Source organism: Varanus komodoensis, unplaced genomic scaffold, assembly GCF_004798865.1.
Source record: "Varanus komodoensis strain SLA01 unplaced genomic scaffold, ASM479886v1 scaffold1, whole genome shotgun sequence".
NCBI lineage: Eukaryota > Metazoa > Chordata > Lepidosauria > Squamata > Varanidae > Varanus > Varanus komodoensis.
Window position 1 is genome coordinate 31,048,158 of NW_025335268.1, and position 20,283 is coordinate 31,068,440.

The following is a 20,283-nucleotide window of genomic DNA, read 5'->3' on the forward strand; positions in this document are numbered from 1 at the left end:
TTTGAATAGTATTGATATGCATGGGAGTGTGTTTTTTTAAAGAGCGGGTCCCTCAAGACGAAAGTTCGAAGGGGGCTCTGCAGACGCTGCCGTTTGAAGGGGTACCGTCTGGCCGCGATCATTTAGCTCGGAGCGGGCTGAGCTTTGCTGGAGCGCCGGGCGCATCTGCTGGTGGGTGGGTGGCAACTACTGGGACAAGCAAAGGGGATGCTGCCCACCAGTTATGGCGCTGTTGCTGACATGGGCCATTTCCTTTCAGGCTGCTGAGACCGCAGGCCCGGCGGCTTTGATAGAGGTGCAAACATTTGGGGGCAGATTTACATAAAATAGCCGCGTTTAATCCCACTGGCTGCAATTAACATCACAGGCTTTTCCCCCCGGGCACTGTTCTGATATGGCCGCAGGGAGCCAATCAGGTGGGCGGGCCGGACACATCAAAGATACTCTCCTCCAATCAGGTGAGCCCCCTACTGGCATTGTGATGTCACAAGGAAGATACTTATGGGGGGGCATAATTGCTCCCCGCTTGACCAGTTTCAAGTGGCGCTGACCAGAGAGGTCAAGTGGAATTAACCCCTCTGCCCCCAAACTATAGATCCCTCCCACAGGAAAGGTGCCTCTACTCCCCATCCCCATCTGTAGCTTCCCGAGGGGTTGTCCCAGACAATTTCTCCAAGACCGAGAGTGTGGGATACAGAGAAGCTGGAGGCGACTCTCGGGCAATAAGGAGTTTTGGTGGGGTGCGAAGGAAGGATGACTTCTCCGAGTACGGACAGCTCCGGCAAGAGCCTGCAGTACCGAGTGGATCATCTGCTGAGCGCCGTGGAGAACGAACTGCAGGCGGGCAGCGAGAAGGGAGACCCCACCGAGAGGGAGCTGCGAGTCACCCTGGAGGACAGCGAGCTGTGGCTGCGCTTCAAGGAGCTCACCAACGAGATGATCGTCACCAAAAACGGCAGGTAGGAGGGTCGAAGGCGCTAGTGGCTTTGGGAGGATGGCACCGCTTACTTTCGAGGATCTGCCCAACACGAGCCAAGAAGGCGAGCTGAGCTCGGGCTCTGGGAACCAGATCGGTGAGCGCCCATACACATCCGAAACTGCCCATCCCCGAACCTGTTGCAGCATGGACTGCTGTTGGAGGAAATCTCTTCCCGAGCTGCCCACCTCTGTCGACTCCTCTTGTCTTCCCGCGATGCCACGCCTTCACGCCTCCCTTTCTTTCTCCCTTGACCACCTGCACCCTAGTCCTCCCACCCATTCCTCTTTCCTGCCTTATAAGCTTCTTCGGCAATTTCCCCTTCCTACTCCATTAAAGAAATGGTCAGCTTCTCAGGCAAGGCCCTGACTACATGCTGAGCCCTTGAATCCCACCGATGCTGCCTAGGCCATCTCACTCTCCCACCGCTCGCTCTAGATGGCTGCTTATTTTCTAACGTGGGGTCGTCGGACAGACAGCTCCTGCAGCGTCCGCCCTCACCTTTGGGCACAACAGGGCTCATTGCAGTAGGGCGCTTTCAGCCCGAGTTTTGCTCACCTTCTTGAGCGCACGGCTTTCTTTGTTGCATAAGGCAAAATATACCTTGTCACGACCTAAGCGCCTGCCCCTTTGTAGAGGAAAGTCCGCTGAGGTGGGGGAGGAAAGCCCCACACCCCACCGCCCATTCAGGCGCAAAACCGGAAAGCGTGCATCTCTGCCTTTGATTTCAGAGGGAGAGACTTCCTCAAAGCGCCGGGAATCCTAGTGAAAGCGAAGCGATTGGCTTCAGAGCGTATTTTTATCTGTTAAAACTTCACTACTCCTAAATACACTGAGTTGGAATCCAAAGAAGTTGCACTGCTTGTTTGCAAGCTGTGGTCGTTTCAGTAGAACTTAGGACACTCCAGAATCTTTCTGATCACAGCCTTCCAAAAGGGCTGCCCTTGCCAGGCATCAATTTGTGCTCATCAATTTGAGTCCTTCAGTGTATTGTAGTTTTCTCCAGTTTTTGAAAATTCTTCATCAGGGTTTATAATAACGTATAAAAAGGGATGGTGATGATGATGAAGAAGATGATGGAGGGAGCTTGTGATAATCATGCTGGTATAAATCGGTTAAAAAACAACTTAAGGGAAACGAAGCAAAACTCTCTTCGGGGTCTTGGTCCTGAGATCCTACTTGCTTCTGAATTTCACTGAAGTCAATTAGATTTTCAAATCAAAGGAAATAGCAAATTAAGTCCTAAAGCGTAAGTCTCAAGACGTTATAGTGGAACTGGCTTCTATAGTTTGAGGGCAATGGATTGCTTTCATGGGATTACACCGCAGTGGTAGCTTCCTGAAGACATTTGCACCTCGACCTCCAAATCGTTTATCCTAAAGGAAGTGCAACTGATGTCGGTGGAGCTTACTGCCAAATAAGATGGCTCAGGATCCGTGCTTGCCAACGGGGAAACAGTCCGCTTCCAGGCGGCTTGCCCTTCCAGGGGAAGGCCCATTGATTTCATTGGACATTATACGCTAGCAGGGCCATTCTGTGTCTTGCATGGCCTTCCTTCGGGAGATCGTAAGCCTGCAGTCCCGCTCGCATGCGACTGATAAAGCATAAATAGTGTGATGTTATTACTGCGTATGACTGAGCAGCCCAAGCACACTAGGAAGAAAATCCCACGGAGTTTAATGGGACGCACCAGCCATGCAGCCCGCGCGCAACTTTGGGCCAAATGACCCCCTGGAGAGCAACAGGTGCTGTGAGGTCGGCTGCTGCCCTCATTTACTTTCTGTAGTTAGGATGGTGCTGTTATTGAAGTGAGTTTAAAACGCCTATGCCCACGCTCAGAACATCATCATTTAAAGCAGGGTTGCCAAAAGGTTTGTTTGCTGCCCTAACATGTAAAAGTGTAGAAGCAGCTGGAAAGCATGGAATGGCGGCTGGGAGGGGGAGGAGGGGGGTGGAGGAATGTCAGCCAAGCGCTTCGCAAACTGAAACGCACGGCCTTCTAAAGGGACCTCCCGTAAGTCCATGAAGTCCAAGGGTCTAGAACGACCTGGGACCCATGTCCAAGCCAGCCGCCTCTCTGCATCAGGTCTACGGCGAGATCTTGGGAAAGTAGCGCCCTGACACCTGGCCTGTGCTGGGTTTCCAAGTTGCGCCCGGGGGCCTGGCGAGGCCCTGTCTCTTCTTGGCCCCTGGGAGGCGGGCGGCCCGGGCCGGGCCACGCTGAGGGTCTGGGGGCAGAAGAGCAGCCTCCGGGCCCGCTATCTCGTTCGCTCGCTCTCCCTCGGGTCCAAAGGACGCAGTGGGCCGCGGCGACGTGGCCTAGTGCCGGGCCCGCCCGCGTCTCCTCCGCTTCTCCTTGCATCTCCTCCCCGCAGGCGCATGTTCCCGGTGCTGAAGGCGAGCGTGTCCGGCCTCGACCCCAACGCCATGTACTCCTTCCTGCTGGACTTCGTGGCGGCCGACAACCACCGCTGGAAGTACGTGAACGGCGAGTGGGTGCCGGGCGGCAAGCCTGAGCCGCAGGCCCCGAGCTGCGTCTACATCCACCCGGACTCGCCCAACTTCGGCGCGCACTGGATGAAGGCCCCGGTTTCCTTCAGCAAGGTCAAACTCACCAATAAGCTCAACGGAGGAGGCCAGGTGAGGAGGGAGCCCTCGGCAGCGGGCGCAGCAAGGCGGGGCAGGCCGAGCGTGTCCCACTTCGTGGGTCTTCAGAAAGGGAGTTAGGCGCGCTCTTAGGCCTGTTTAAGACAGGAAAAAGAAAAGTGACAGCACTCTGCAACTTGGAGAAGATTGGGAGTTCTTGTATTTTATTCTGTCTAATCAAGCATAGGATTGTGTCGTTATATAGCCCTAAGTATAGGATGTTAAGGCATCCCACTGTAGCTCACATCTTCAGGATATTTTCGCTGAAGTCAGCCCTATTGATTTTGATGGTGTTAACATTCAGTTGGCCGCACAGTTCGGGTTGCAGCCCTCTTTAATTTCCAGTCCATGCTTCATTTATAAATAATTTTCACTGGGGTGTGGTGGGAGGCTACTTGTTCCACTCCCCTCTCCTATTTGACATGAAGAGAAGATTTGCAGAATTTAGCTGTGGAAGATGTTAGTCTGGACTGCAAGGAATAGTGGGTTGCTTGTTTTCTGTTCCTCATAATCAGAACTTTTGCTTGGAGGATTGTTTTCAGACAGGATCTTTCTGGCATTGTATAGATTGATTCATATATTTCAAAGACAAAAATTAGGACATTTATGTATTTGCATATCAAAGATAATTGATGGAGCATCACATTGTGACTTACAGTCTCAGGCACTGTGTTATCTGTACTTGTTATCATTTATTGGTAGACTTTTTCAGACATTGAGAGTGGAGTAGGATTCAGTTCATATCTGCTGTCCTCTCTTTTGACTTTGTACCTGCACAGTTTCCAGAGGGGCATCTCTTTTAGTCTGTTGCAGCAAAAACAACTGTCTTGCTGCACCTTAAGGACTAACACATTTCATAGGGCATAAACTTTTGTGGACTATTGTTCACTTAATCAGAAGCATAAAGTGTTACATGCTGGTCAACTTCAGATAGCACTTTGTGCATCTGACAAAGTAGATTCTGGTCATGAAAGCTTATACATAATAAAAATTTCCCTTTAGGTTGCCACAAAGTTCTTTGTAGCAGCAAGGAACTGTGTGCTCAGAGATTCTTGCTTCTTTGCAACTTGTACGCAGCATGTAGGTTGCATGCAGACCTTTGTATAAATGCCTGTGGAAACTGGAATGGCAGTTCGATCTTGTTCCCCTGCTCTTCATGTGTGTTCACTAAACATCTGAAAAATGTTATGTATGGAGGCTACTGGTTCATGGAGGCTACTGGTGTAGTTAGTGGAATCAGCATAGCAGAGTTGGAAGGGGCCAGAAGGCTATCAGGTGTACTGCAGGATACTAAGTTACACCATCCCATTCAGCACACTAATTATAGTAGTTTTAAGCAACAACACAACAGCCCTAAGAATATGTAATAGAGATTTTAATTTTACAGCGGATCTGGCTGTACTTAGCAGCAACTCAGCCAATTGCTGTCTGGATAACGGCATTTGAAAGAATGATAGAACAGTGCATTGACAGTTTCTGTCTAAATTCATACCTTGGAATAAAATGTACCCTCTCACCACATAAGAGATTTATTTTCTAGAAATTGAGGGAGAGGCTTGCCACAAAAAAGAATGTTTATGTACCTTAAAAACATTACAAAGAAAGTATCTCTAACATTTTAATACATAAATAAACTTACTTCAAAGGCAGCAAGAATGGTGGTTTATCAGGGGGATTGGAACTTTAGTTTTGCTAAACTGAACACATCCTTACAAAATAGGAACAGTTGAAGAATATGCTGAATCAGTCTGCCTGGGGCCTGGAAGCTACAAGCTGTATTGGCAGAGTTGATCTTAGAAATAAAGAGAAGCATCTGATTTGAGTTAAAGGACAGGAGTCTGTTAATTATTTAACTTAGTTTTTTTTAACTGAGTGAGGTACTATGTGGATTTTTTAATCTAAGCATACAAACATCTTGAGCCACCCCTGAAACTGGCACTGTTGGTGGCTCTTTAGGATAACTGTGGCCAGTCTAACCATTAGACAGGAGTCTAGCAGGATCAGTGAAGTCAGCACACTGCAAAATAGGTATTCTAGCAGAAATTGCCCTAGGAGTATGTTAGGGCAAGAAAGGTGTGGGGTGGAAATGGTTCAATTTTTAAATAAATATATAAATAGTACGTGATGTTTTGTATTTCTTCCTTGAGGCATCTTCCCTCCCTTTTCAAGCCTGGATGTGCTACTGGGATAAATCAGCTAGAGTGGAAATGTTTATCTTCCTCAGATAGCAGGTGCTTCCCCAACAGTTGTTAGCACCAAGCTGATCAGTGAAAACCTATGAGGAGAATGAGTGGAGGGGTTTCGGGCAATAGTCACCTCTGATTCTGCCACCACTCCTACTTTTGCTAGTCTGAGGCCTGCTACTCTAGATTAACATCTATCAGTCTCTGTGTAGCTTTCAAGTACATGGAAAATGAATGCCTATGACATTCCAAAAGTCCTTTCTGAGGCTGCAGTTCTATGCACACTTACATGGAAATAAAACCCTTTAAATCTACTAGTACTTACTTCACAACAACCATGCATAGGCTTACATTTTATTTAAGAAAGTAACTTGTCATGGAATAGTGAGCTAGCTTGGTGTCTGGCAAATCATGGAAATATCAGAATAGACGGAAAATTGTACTTAGTTGAAAGACAATATCATATTCATATTTAAAACATTCTAAGTGCTTCCCCTGCCCCACTCTTTATTGTGTTTCCACGGCATAATGGGGTGTGAAAGACAAAGGCAGTTGGATTGTGAATCTTTGTGTGGCAGCTGGCCATACTTTTTCAGGTAGCTGTACTGGAGGGGACAGTACAACATGCATCCAATGACATGGAAGAAAGGGTAGATATGTTTTTCCAGGTTGCTTCTTATGAGAAGGAACTGGACAAACTGCACTATTCAGGTAGTACTTTTCCCCTGCTGGCCTCTGACATTTATGTAGTCTAGCTAACAGGAAATCAGTATGGTCAAAAATACTCCATATGACTTTATTTAAGTAAGGAGAATTAATGTACTTAAATAATATTCCTGATCACTATATTAGAAACATGTATATTTGTATGTTGCAATACAAATGTGCATGTTTTAACTCTAGCCCCCAAACACTATAGCAGAAAAATCAGTACACAAAAGGAAAAAGCTGCCAGGTGATCAACCAGGTGTAGTTGCATGGTATGCTCCAGTATTAGGCACCACTAGTGTTTCAGTTGTGTATCAGTAGTGGGAAAACAGACACTGTCCCTGTTAATTAAGCAGTGCTGGAACAAATAAATTTATATTCTTGATTAAAGAAAAACCTTCTCCCTTCTCCCCACTGGGAGTAGAGACAACTGTTATTCTTCAAATATTGAGTTTTTCAATCACCAAATGACCGTTTATCTTTAGTTTCTTTTGTGGAAAAGGGACATTTCATAACCAGTGTAGAATTAGGCACACCTAAACCAATTGATTGCCATGAAGTTAGGCATGCATAAGTCTGAACTAGACTGGGCTGAAAGTAGATTTTTTAAAAAATCTTTTTTTCCTAGATTAGATGGAGATTGATAATATTTTCTTTACTGAACAGTCATTTTTAGTAATGCAATGATGAGGATCAAATAGGAAAGGTTTGCTTAGCAGATCCATTGTATATTATAATTGAACCATAACCTTGGGCTTACATTATTTGATAATCAGTAATTGCATTTGTACTGTATTAGTTATATAATACATTCTGTCCACTTCTGAAATCCTTTTCAGTGTAACTTTAACAGAAATGAAGCTATGTTTTTTCAGAGACTAGCCTTCTTCAGATAATAAGCTGAGATATAAACAAGGCAAACGCAGCCACTTCATACTCTTTTCCCCACTGGATGAACAATGAAGGCAGAAAATAACTAGTTTCCTATTTCATCAAAACCAAAGAACTTTGTTTATTAACTTTTAAACAAGCCAGGATATTAAACTTCAAATTGTGGTCTAATATATTGGCTTGTTTTGAGGCTGGTAACACATTTAATCAAAACTGGGAATCTGTTTACAGCTTTTGATAAAATGGGTAACTATGGTGGATTCTATGCTTGCTGGTTTGATAATTCCCACGGTGCATTTGTTCTCCTGCTTATAAAATGAGATATCATTGTCTCCAGACTTATTTAATACATTGGTCTGGTCTGTATAGAGATAGTCTGGGTTATTTTGCTCTTTGTTTTTGTTTTAATTTGGTAAATTCAAGCTTGCCTGATGTCCACTGATTTTGCCCTCTTTTAATTAAAAAAGCCCTGTAGCTAATGATGTAATATCAAAATGTTCATGGCTCTGTGTCAGTACTTACTTTTGTTGACTTTATATTAACAGATCATGTTGAACTCCTTGCACAAATATGAGCCTAGAATTCATATAGTGAGAGTTGGTGGGCCTCAGCGGATGATCACCAGCCATTCTTTCCCGGAGACCCAATTTATAGCTGTGACAGCTTACCAAAATGAAGAGGTAGGTGCAAAATGAGGCGAAGCTGCGCACTGACTTTCCTTCTTGGATTCAGTAAAGGGGGAATTCATGGAGTAAGAAGGGAGATGTTAAGGTGGGACTATGCGATTGTGTCTTAGAAGTTAAAAAGAGACGTAATAGATGATCCCCTCTACTGAGTACTGAACAATTAAAAAAAGGAAAACTTGTAGAAAGTAGATATATGCTATATACTAGGGGAGGTGTCCGATGTGTAAGAAGACTTCAGCAATGAAATAAACTGTCTAATGAAGTTCAGGGGCTCGTTTTGAAGGAAGGAGGGTTTGAAGAAAAGCTTTGAATCGCCATCACCTGAGAGTATACTATTTTATAATGAAAGTCAGAACTATTTTCCACCAAAAATATTTAGCTATAATTCTATGTAGGTTTTTATTTTATGCCACTTGCCACATTTTATGTCCTTTTGTCTCATTTTTAGTTGAACATCAAATGATCTAATTCAGCTAGAATCATTCCACTGTTTTAACCAAGTAATGGCAATACTATTGTAGCTTCCGAATGTTTATCTTCATGTTACAGTCTTGCTTGTAAAAAGTTCCAGAGAAACACGGGGCTTTTAATAAGTTATTCCGGCTTCTTCCCTTTCGGTTATGCTCTGAAACACATTTAATTGCAAACTGTTACACTGATTTACATGAAGTTTGATTCAAAATAAGATCTTTGAAGAATAAAGTGCTGAGCCAATAAATCAGGTTGAAAGATAATTACATTTTACTGGATCTCAATATAACTGATATTTTGAGCATGTAAAAATAGCTTTGTAGTTAACATGATCAAATATTCCCTTTCTTAAATCAAGAGAACCTGGAATGTTCACTCTCAACACAAAACTACTTGCCAGCTGAGAGAACACTTTTAAACCCATATTCTAAAATCTATGATAAACTTTTTTACTGCTCAGGTGTAATATAATGAGACAGTTCAACTGCCAGTAAAAGAAAATAAAATTCTATTCTGATATATCTATATGAATTTCCATCCTATTTTATACCTGCTAGGCTTTACTGAATTCAGTGGTTCTTCTTCTAAGAAAGTAATAGCTACCATTTTCCTTCAAGTGGTTTTTTTTTGTCTGCCCTGTTGATTCTGCATCTGTTGCTAACATTTATTCATTATCATTATATTGCTGAGTTTCTGTATATAATCAGTCCTGGTAGGAGATTCAGCAGTAGTTGGTGTGCTGCAGTTAGTATATTTTCGGTTGACACTTTATGAAAACAAGTATTATTTTCATCCCTGATTAACATAACTACATAATTAATAATTTATTGACAGCAGGTCATAATTTAAGGTATTCTTTATGAGTTTTCTGACTTTATTCTGTATTATTCGTCGAAGATATGGTGATGTTCAAAGATAGAAACATTTATCCTAAACTCCCGTTGCAACGCATTTGAAGGTATATGATAAATGTCAACAAGGACCAAATACCAATGAATGGTAACTTAAAATATAATACAAAACCACCTGTTAAGGAGCCCAAGACCAAATTGTTGGCCAACAGTCAACAATTCTGAGCATAGCGACACTTCCAAGATTTTTGTAAAGAAGTCTTAAAGTCCTTGTGTTTCCCTCAATAACCTGGGAAAGGTGTGATACAAGTCCTTTGCAGTCAATGTGCTGCATTCTTATCTAATAATTCAAAAGATGTCAACAACATGTTGGGCCAATTTGTTTTTGAAGTGACCATTGTATTCATGAGTAATGTATTCTTCACTGCAGTACCATCCCTCCTTTTTTATCCAGAAACCTGAAACTTTTTATAACTGTTTTAGTGTATCCTCCTTTTATGTACTTCCTTAATAGGATAATAAAATTGGGCAAAGGGGTGGGAGGATGTTGTAGTAGAGAGAATGGTTTCAAAGCGTACTGTTGTGGTATGAATGGTTTAGATGCTGTTCTGGTAATTTCATTCTGGGCCATTTTCCCTCTAGAACCTAGTGTGAAATCCCCAACAGATTTGGCAGAAGTAGTGTATCACTGTCTCAAGAAAGATGAGGAAAAGTAGTTAAAGACATTTGGATTTGAGACTTTTTATTTGTGTTTTTTAGATAACAGCTTTAAAAATTAAGTACAATCCATTCGCGAAAGCATTTCTTGATGCAAAAGAAAGGTGAGAACTGTTGGTTGTTTTCATTCTTATCCGCAAAGCACATTTCAAGGTGTTTAGTCTCCTTGGCTAACAAAATATTATTTCTTTGACAGAAGTGATCACAAAGATATGATGGAAGAAATGGGTGACGGTCAGCAGTCAGGGTATTCACAATGTATGTCTAAGCTCTCTTCTAAAAGTTATTTTATAATATGTCTCCAGTATTGTTTTTGCATTGTTCACATGGCCTTTTTGCTGTGCATTTGGTACAGTGCAAGGTAAGGTGCTGACTTGTAAATATGTCCTCTATTACACTAACTTCACTGTTTCTGTGTCTCCTAGGTTATAGCTTGTATGTTTTTCACTTTCCTAATTGTTTACAATCTATTTACTAATCAAGAGTGATTTTTCTGGGAAGTTCTCATGTGTGAGGGTTGTGTGTGCAGCAGTGCCCATCACTTTTTTTTCTTTGCCCTGAACATGAAATAGTAAAGAAAACCTGGATGAAGTTTCCCAGAAAATACACTGGAAGGAAGGGTAGTTTTCCATGAAAAGGAAGGATTGCTGCTGCATTCATGGATCTCTAGATCTTGGATGATGGTTACCATTAAGTAGTCCAATACATTTTTTTGAAAAGCACTATTTTGATCTATGGTAGAATGTGTAGATGTAATATATTGTACAATATTGCTGAAAACCTAGCTCTTCCTTGCTTAAAAATGGTGGAAAGTTCATATCCCTCTGAAGTTGGTTTAAACTGTGAATTACTTTAATAACACATGTCTGCACCTACAATGTTTAAAATACAAAAAGTTTATTGTGTGTCACATGGAAGTATTCATACCCATGGAAATTAGAATTCCTGACAACACAGAAGAGCTGGCAGTATAGTTTCATTATCCTAAAAGAATAAAGTCCAGACAGCAGGCTAGCTTTCTATTCTAGAATAGCTCCACGGTAATTTCATTAAAATCTCTGAAAGAGCTCCAGGGTTCATAGATCAGTAGCAGTAAAGCTTTACAGTATTTTAGAAGTCTGATTATGTTAATCAACATAGTCAATAAGTGGATTGGTATATAAGTAGCTTTCAGCCCCCATTATTCTATCCAGATTAATGCTGTGTTGCCATGTACATTGTTCTCACATTTCTGATTGTTGAATCATTCTTTCTGATGGCCATTCTCCCTTTCTTTCTCCCAAAGTATCAGATACAAGACTTGGTAGTGCATATGTCATTTTCATTGCTTCCGATTTCATGAGAAAGGCAAACAAGAGGCATGAGGGAGGAAGTACGGATTACCCATTATGTGAGGATGTTGCTGAAAATGGCATTCCTGTGTAGAGTTCTCCCCCGCTTCCTGTGTAATGTATAAGAAGACTACTGTTGCCATTACTCCATGTTATTGCTTGGTGTGGGGAGTGCCCAGCATGTTAACCTTGCAATCTAGCTAAGTATCCTTCTATGTCACAGAGGAAGAAGATGAGAACTTGTAAGGAAGCCATTGTTGTAGTTCCACTGTAAATAAAGGTTTAGGCTGCAATCTGGAGGTAAGTTTCATTGAACGTTGGCTGAGTAGCTATGTGTAGATCTGCATTGTTAGTTATTTGATATCCCAGAAGAGTTTTATGCAAAGTACTCACTGTTATCCTAGACAGTCCATGCTATTATGTGTTGGAGAAGTGAAATACTGTTGCTCTTCTTGCAGTAGGTGGTTGGCTGATTCCTGGAACAGGAACACTGTGTCCTCCTGCCAATTCTCACCCACAGTTTGGAGCATCTCTGTCACTCTCCCCTGCTCACAGTTGTGAAAGGTATTCATCACTGAGGAATCACCGCCCTGCCCCTTATCCAAACCCATATACCCATAGAACCAATTCTCCAAGTAAGTGCTTTCTATTGCTCTCAGGTTGTATAGTGGGATAAGAGCACACAGAATTTCAACTGCATTTATATTTAGCCTTTAAGGCAGCAGTCCTATTCGTGACTTGTAAATTGATCTTGCCTGTGTACGGAGGGAACCAACCAGGAATCTGGATCTTCTCTGTAAGCAATTTTGCATTGCTTGTTGGCTACATGGGCAGACTTTTAAAATTATTCTCCTAGGTTATATAAAGGCTGTTAAGTTGCAAACCAATACATCATCATCATCATCATCACCATCAACAACAACATTTTTGTCAATTAATATGTAAACTTAGAAAATTTATGAATGTCAAAATAAGAAATTTGATTTAAAGCAATTATTTACATTTCTCTTTCTTCCTTTCATGATTTAAATCATGCTTTATATCAAGTGTCTCCTCTTGTCTCTGTTCTGAGCAAATTTTGTTCTTGGAAGGAATGACTTGTGCTAGTTTGACATTAAAAATTTGAACAATCGAAATCAGTTGTTTTCTGGTGCTTGCCATTGAGTGTATTCTGTGACATGGTCTCTCTATTTTTTAAAAGTTACTATAAAATTTTAATACCTGAATTGCCAGACTAACAATACAAGCACAGACCCAGTTCAATATTTCAAGCTATAATGCTATGTTCTAAAGCTTGCTATGCCAAGTGTACAGAGAGAGTGACCTGGTCTACATATAAGCATGGAGGACTGTGGGTTAATTAACCCATGATTTGGTGTGGTGTGTGCTGGGCTCATTTCATCATCACTATGAACAGTTAATGCCATCAGGGGTTACCACATGATGTCTGAATCCGGACACTAGACATTAACCATTGTTGGGCAGCCCACAGATAATGTACAATTATTAGTTTAACATGCAATTAACCTGTAGTGGCCAGGTTTCAACATCAGTATTCAAAAAGGTTGTGGAACATTCCCAGCATGCGCAGCATCAAATACTGAGTTAATTGAGCCATGACTTGTTCCTGTTAAGTGCAAACAGCCCCATAATATTTGTGCAAGGTTTTAAAAACAGGTGATGGTTCTAGGAGTGCTGTTATACTATATAATGTTATCTTTACCTTTAATTGGTTGACTGTAAAGCTTTCATTTGCAACTAATAGTCAATCCAAAACAATCTCACTCATCCATGATTTAATTCTGGACGAGAAGGCTGTTCTGGTATGCATTTCGGAGACCAGGATGAGGGAACTGGGATGGGTTAATCTCTTGCAGCTGTCCCCTCCTGGGTGTTGGTGCAGCTCCAAAATCAATTTCAGGGCCAGGGAGTGAGGGACATTTGTGTGGTCTATAGGAATGTTGATGTCCCTCTCATGGCTTCCCGTCCATTCAGGTGCTGATTGTGAGTGTTTGTACTGTGTGTTGATACACAAGACAGGTTAGAGGTTCTGCTGCTGTACTAGCCATCCCTGTATCCCTTCCTGAGCTGACAGAGGTGCTCCTAGATTGGGTAGTGGTTTGGGGGGATTTCTGGTTCTATGCTGAGGTTGCTTGATCTGGGGTGGTTCAGGTCCTGCTGACAGCTATGACAACCATGGAGTGCTGGTAATACATCATTGGCCCAATACATTCTTGATTTGGTTTTCTCAGGTAGCCAAGTTGAGGAAATTAACCCCTATCTAATTGTCATAGTTGGCTCACTCCCTGTTGAGGTTTAGTCTCTTGGGCTTTTTCCCTTTGCAAAGGGGGATGCTCTTAACATGATTTGGTCACAGAGGCCAACAGACTCCAATGGATTCCAGAGGGCTTCAGAGAAGGGTGCTGTTGGTATGGCTTGTGCACTTGTTAAAGCCCAGGACCCTCTGTGGAATGCAGAGAGGACTCAGGTAGTAGAGTTGTTCTCTGAGTAGAACCTGGCCAACTCCTCGTTTTATATGTGAGCTGAAGACAATGAGCATGCAGGGAGACGGTCAGAATGCAGGTGAAGGAAAATTCATGCAGAATCTGACCAGCTATACATTAGAGCTCATAACTGAGACTATGCTGTGGCTGTTAGGGTGGTAAAGAGGAGATCCTTTTCTACCACCACTGCATCTTAGTGTCATTCAGAAGAGCTTGCCCAAGTGGTTCACGGCCTGCTGTAATTCAGGCCAGGTAGACAAACACTGGAAACTTTGGTAGCATGCTGTGACAAGCATGCACATTGTTTTGAGAATAAAGTAGCAGAGATCCATCATGAGTTGGACATCCCACTTAATACAGGTACATTAGTAGAGTTGTCCAGAGCACCTTCTGGTCCAGTTTTTTGGGTAAATTTTGCTGTGATGGCCTGAGGAGATACTCAAGGTCTTTAACCAAGTCTGATTGACTACCTGTTTGCTTAACCCCTGCCCTTCATAGCTTATTACCCATAGTAAGGGTATCAGTCTGAGTCCAGGAGGTTGTATTGTCCTCCATGAGAGAAGTGGTGCTGACATCTTTAAAGGAGATGACAGTAAGTCCATTTCTTTAAAAAGCCTTACCTAGGTCCAGATGATGATAGCAACTATATGCCAGTAGCCTATATTCCCTTCCTGGGCAAGGTATTTCAGTGGGCTGTTGCCAGTCAACTTCAGGCACTCTTGAACAAAATGGATTGTCCAGGTCAGTTTTAAACAGGTTTCAGGGTTAGTCTTGGAACAGAAATAGCCTTGGCCACCCTGTTGGATGAGTTTTCCCTAGGACAGGGATCCTGTGGTGCCCTTGTGGAACAGGCATCCCAGAAAGACTTGCCTAGCACCTGTGTTCTGCCTTTTCCAGCAGCAGGAAAAGACATTATTTCCCCAGGGATTTCAGTCTTTCAGTCTCTGTTGTTTCAAATCTTTTGTTGCTGCTTTCACTTTGAATTTTACTTCCACTTTAAATTTTTATTTTAAATCTTTGTATTGTTGCTTTTACTTCTATTTTTAATGTAGTTTTACACTTTTAAAGTATGTTTTAAGTTGCATTTTATGGTTTTAATTGTTGGGAGTTGCCCAGAGAGCTTCAGCCACTGGGCTGTATAGAAATATAATAAATAAAAAAATGTCTGTATATATTTAACCAAGAGAAATACATGAGAAATTAGCTTGTTCTGATTACACTGCTCTTCTTGTCTTATTCATGTTTACAGTAGAGGGGTATGACAAAGAGGCACAATTGGGAGTTAGCACTTTCCAAAATGGGAAGAAGTGATGGTGGTGATATCCTAGGGAGAGATCATATGAGGAATAGCAGATCTCATATCCTGGATTCTTACACTTGATTCACAGTCTCCCAAATGACCCACATGTCTACCTATAATTAGGAATATTTGAAAAGAAGAGAGTTCAGCTGCCTATCACAGTTTTGTGGAATGGAGTAACCAATATTAGCCTGGGATCTTTAGCTGGCTTTAGAGGCAGGAAGGTCCCTCATTTTAAAGCTTGATGTGAAGTAAACAAAAAATGCATGTCTTTGTGACAAAGCACTGAGTATGGCATTTGCTGCTGACTGAAGCACCTTAGATATGAAAGCAGGAGAGTACGTGCCCAAAGATATCTCCCCAGGCATACCTGCTAAGCAAGTGAATCAGGGAGACATTGTTCTTTCTGACATGTAAGAGTTTTATTTATTTATTTAAAGTTTTTGTATGCCGTCCCCTTGCTATATAGCCTATTATCATTCTGTATTTCATACAAATAGGCTGCCTACTCACCACTGGACCAGGTTCAAGGTTTTGGTGCTAGTGTATAAAGCTTTATCAACGTGGGGCCAAGATCCATGAGTGAATGCCTTCTCCCTTATCAACCTGCCTGACCAGTGAGGTTAGCAGATGGCACACTCCTGGTTGCTTCACATGGACCTACAGCACAAACAACAGTCTACCCAGAGAAACTATGCCTGTGGAACTTCTTGCCTTTGGAAGCCAGGAAGGCACCGATATTGTTTTCAAAATCTTCTGAAAATAGCTTTATTCCCGAAAGCCTTCATTGACTAACCAGCCATTGTTTTTATTGATACTCTGTTTTAATCCAGTGCTGCATTTTATCCCATTATTGTTCACCACTGTTTAGAATATGTTTAGATAAGGAGTGATTAGATAAGGAGCAATATATACCATGTTGCATATGTGTATGTCTCTCTCTCTCTGTGTACATACAGTATATGGTAGCCTAATCTAGACCATCTTTTTCCAGCCTTGGTTCTTGACATACTGTTGGACTGAAACACTTGTCATCCTTGACCACTGACACTGTCCTGGCTGGAGATGATTTGCCCATTACCAACATGTCCAGAGTCCTCCCAAAGTTTCATAGAGCACTTCTGCTCACTGCAGCTGCAACCTTTCGCAGGCTCCTATCTCCACTGGAGATGGCAGTGAGTTATAACTTGTCATTGGTCAGATCAAGGAAGTTCACCTGCCTTCCCATTATATCCACTAACACTGATACATCACATGTTCAGCTGTCATCGTGTTGCAATGGACATGGGGTTACTTTTCTTATATCAGTGCTTGGCTTTTGCAGCATCCTATGGTGACAGTTCCTCAGCTTGCCTTTCTATGCTCCAGACCCACGACAATTGGTCCAGCTTAGGAGTCCCAGCCCCAACAAGTATGTTGCCTATGAGTCACAGCACCGGTCCACCAACTAGCTCCAGGTAGGTTTTGTCCTGTGGACAATAGAGCCTTCAAATTTCGATAAACCAGAATATAAACGTTTTTATTTGAGCGTCATTTTAATTGTTAATGTTATTTTTATTTTAAAGTTTTTTGGCCAGGGCGACTTATTTTATACAGTTACGTGTATTTTATATTGCTATTTATGTATTTTAATTTATTTATTTGTAAGCTGCCCCGAGGCTTCGGCGAATGGGGCGGCCTAGAAATTTTCTAAATAAAATAAATAAATAAACGTAACGTTTTAAAAGGAGTTGGTTATAAAGAGCAGCGTCCCCCAGAAAGCATTGCTGTGTGCCATTGAAGTGAATGGGGATTCTAAAAGAGCACAGTTGCAGATTGGTGCATATTCAGTTCTACAGGAGATGTACAGGGCTTGTATAGGAGATGTTTATGGTGGATCATGTCCTTTGTTTGTAAGGACTGTGGCCAATATGCTCGGCAATGTGATGGTAACAGGGTCAGCTATTTTGCTGTTCTTTGTGAAGGGATAGGGATAGGATAGATGGGAGGGGTTGGGAATGGTATGCCTACCGTGTTTGTTTCACAATGATTTTCTGAATTGCATCTTTTTAAAAAATCTGCCATTCACTATATGCAAGTGAATGAACATTTCACTTGTAGCAGAGGCACATGACTTTGAGGCCTTGAGGACTGCATCTGGAGTATGCTGGAGGGGTGCACAGATGCATTCACCTCTACCCACCTGTCTGTGTACATGCATACACACATGCTACCAATTCAGCCCTTTCCATTGTGTACTAAGCAGCTGAGGTCTATGCATAGTTACTGAAAAATAAATCTTAGTGCAACATTTTGCTCTGAGATATGCAAAATACAGCTCAATTCAGTGAATGGCTATTTAGAAGTAAGCTGCAGAATGATGGGGGTTGCAGTCCAACATACCTGTAGGGCAGCAGGTTAGAGAAGGCTGCTGTGAGGCTTTATTATCAATATCTGCTAGATAAAGTTACCCAATTTGGCTTCTGTTCTTTCTCTCTCTCTCTCTCTCTCTCTCTCTCTCTCTCTCTCTCTCTCTCTCTCTCTCTCTCTCTCTCTCTCTCTCTCTCTCTCCCATATATGCACCATATATTATGGCATACTGCATCTAAACATACATCTGGCATTGTTAGTATAATGACTGCCTAGTTCCTCTTTATCTCCACTTTCCACCAGTCAGGGATCCATGTGTTTTGTCCAGGATGGAGACAGTTCTGAGTAACAGATGGATTTTATATTTCTAAAAATAGAGGATCTGCTTCTTATTCCCAGTGGCCCTAGTGAATCCTGAAACTATCATGTCAACCGCTGGAGATCAGTTTGAACACTGGCAAACTTTTATAGCCCATTTAGAGCTTCTCTACACAAAATTGTTAATTGCTTGTATAGACTTTAGATTTTGTGCAGAATTGAGATCCCAGCACTACATGTAAAGTGTTTCTTTGCATGCTTTTCCATTACATAGCATTGTGATATAGCATCGTGATATAACAAATGCACAACTGGATACTTCTGTTGTGTCACTTCACAATTACATGTGGTGTTTCCCTTGCTCCTAAAAAGGGGAGTCATGGAGGGGTCATGTTATTGACTAAAGAATCCATAAACAACTGTGAGTAGGGAATGATGAACATTTGATCAATATTTCCTATGGAATATGCTTGGTCTTTGACCATGCAGGCATTATTATTTCAACATGTTCAACCTTCCCCCTCTTCCTGTTTTAATACCTTGCTTGATGAAGAACTCTAGAGATCACAGATGCGTGTACATCTTTGTGAGCACTGAGTTGGCATATTACACTAGACTAATTATACAAACATGTAATTAGTATTACACTAATATGACTTCTGGAATTGTCCTTTTGCTCAACATGACTACTTTTGCTTTTTGCCCTTCTCACACCCTGCTGTCTTAAGGTCCTGTGGGAAGGTGGTTTGAGGCATTTCTCAGTTTCCTTGAAAGCCCTAAAACTCTTTGCTCCATACACTGATGAAAAAGCTAGTGAAAATATTGGTTGGCAAAAGTGGGGAAGATATTTTCCTAGTCAGGCATTTGGATGCCACCAACATTGCACAGGAATCATGGGCAAACAAATCGGGTCTGTATTATTTCTTCAATTTTCAGGACAGAACACACAAGGGGCAACTTATTTCCACCTCTTATGGAACTAATTAATTTGTGCTACTCTATAGGAATAGTGCATCCTAAAACAGTTAAAGTGAGGTAATTCATAATATGAATGTGTATTATCTCATGCCCGTGTTGATGGAGCTTTTTTGAACAAGAGAGATTCCTGCTGAAACCCATGAAGCAGCTCCTGTCCCCCTTTTGGCAGCTGGAGCATAGCACATTGCCCAAGGCATTCCATCTACTGGCCTGGCTGCGAAAGTCTAACCTGCTTTCTAACCTGTGCTTTTCCTTCTCTTGCAGCCAGTATCCCAACTTGTGGTCTGTGAGCAACAGCACCATTTCACCTGTGTCCCAGTCCAGTGGGATGTCCAGTGGGATAGGGTCCCAGTTTTTGCGAGGCTCTGCTACTCACTACCCAACGCTTCCTCATTCAGTCTCCACCACTTCCACGGGATCTCCACTGTATGACAGTGGGACGCCTACAGACATTGCCGACAGTCAGTATGATACTTCAGTGCATGCTAGACTTGCTCCCACCTGGACTCCCGTCACAACTCCTTCTATGTAGACCTTTCCTTTGGACCAAAGACTTTCTAGCTGCTCTAAACTGGGAATCCAGAAAGAAAGTTCCAGGAGGGTGGAGGAAAAAGTCATGAAGTATGTCAATGGTACAGTAACTGCACTAACTGCTTTATAATCTTTCCAGTGTTATAGTGTATTAATAATGGCACAGTCACCTTATCAAAGGGGCAGGCAACTTGCAGATAACACTAGAATTGTTTGCCATCCCCGTTCCATCGCTGCAGCTCTGAAGCCTAGAACCTTTGCTCACTTAGACTTATTAGAGAGAAAGACTCTGCAATGGAGTCTTTGCTCTTCCATTTTAAAACAGACAGATTTATCAACACAGGGATGGGAAGAACTTGTTTCTCTGTCTTTGTTGTAAGATTTTTATATATAATCGGTGAAGGATGGTTTACACCATGTATATATCTATAACTTGTAGGTGAGTGTGTGAAGTGCTTTTATTGAAAAGCATTGAGCATGTAACAAAGCTTTCTTATGGCCGATCTATTCTGGTTGTTTCACTCATGTGAGCCATCAGTTGCACGTTCGCCATGTCATAACAGCAGCAACAAATGTGAATTTGCACCATATGGTGGCTTTTCATTACCTTACTGGGACAGGTCACTCTCTGTGCTTTATTGCCAGACCTGTTTTTTGGCCCATGTTGTTCAAGACCTATGATGAGTGGATTAGATGAGTAGTTCACCCTGATTATAAATTGTTTCATGCCTGAGGTTTTCAGTAGTATACAAAACTCCGGCTTGGAATTTTAATGTTGCAGATGATATTTTTATCACATTCATGGTAAGTGGCCCACTATACGTGGAGTGATACAAACTGGCC

The 20,283-nt window shown here is 42.1% G+C and overlaps 1 protein-coding gene across 3 annotated transcripts; it reads left to right on the forward strand.

The window, feature by feature from the left end:
- The first annotated feature begins 753 nt into the window (after positions 1 to 753).
- TBXT (T-box transcription factor T) lies at positions 754 to 19,441 on the forward strand. 3 transcript variants are annotated; one of them, XM_044448698.1, is made up of 8 exons: positions 754 to 959; positions 3,352 to 3,616; positions 7,950 to 8,084; positions 10,172 to 10,233; positions 10,326 to 10,387; positions 11,919 to 12,095; positions 16,589 to 16,721; positions 19,174 to 19,441. In XM_044448698.1, exons 1-8 carry the CDS (start codon positions 754 to 756, stop codon positions 19,439 to 19,441), a joined length of 1,308 nt encoding a protein of 435 aa, XP_044304633.1. The 3 variants fall into 3 exon arrangements, with proteins under 3 accessions (XP_044304633.1, XP_044304640.1, XP_044304649.1); XM_044448705.1 differs by having other exon boundaries at positions 11,922 to 12,095; XM_044448714.1 differs by lacking the exon at positions 11,919 to 12,095.
- Positions 19,442 to 20,283: the final 842 nt, after the last annotated feature.

What these genes read in the sequence shown, in the direction of transcription:
- TBXT (XM_044448698.1), top strand. Translation starts at nt 754, where the DNA reads ATGACTTCTCCGAGTACGGACAGCTCCGGCAAGAGCCTGCAGTACCGA. An exon ending in ATCGTCACCAAAAACGGCAG is followed by an intron (nt 960 to 3,351) that starts GTAGGAGGGTCG and finishes TCCTCCCCGCAG; the next exon opens with GCGCATGTTCCCGGTGCTGA. An exon ending in CAGCTTACCAAAATGAAGAG is followed by an intron (nt 8,085 to 10,171) that starts GTAGGTGCAAAA and finishes TGTGTTTTTTAG; the next exon opens with ATAACAGCTTTAAAAATTAA.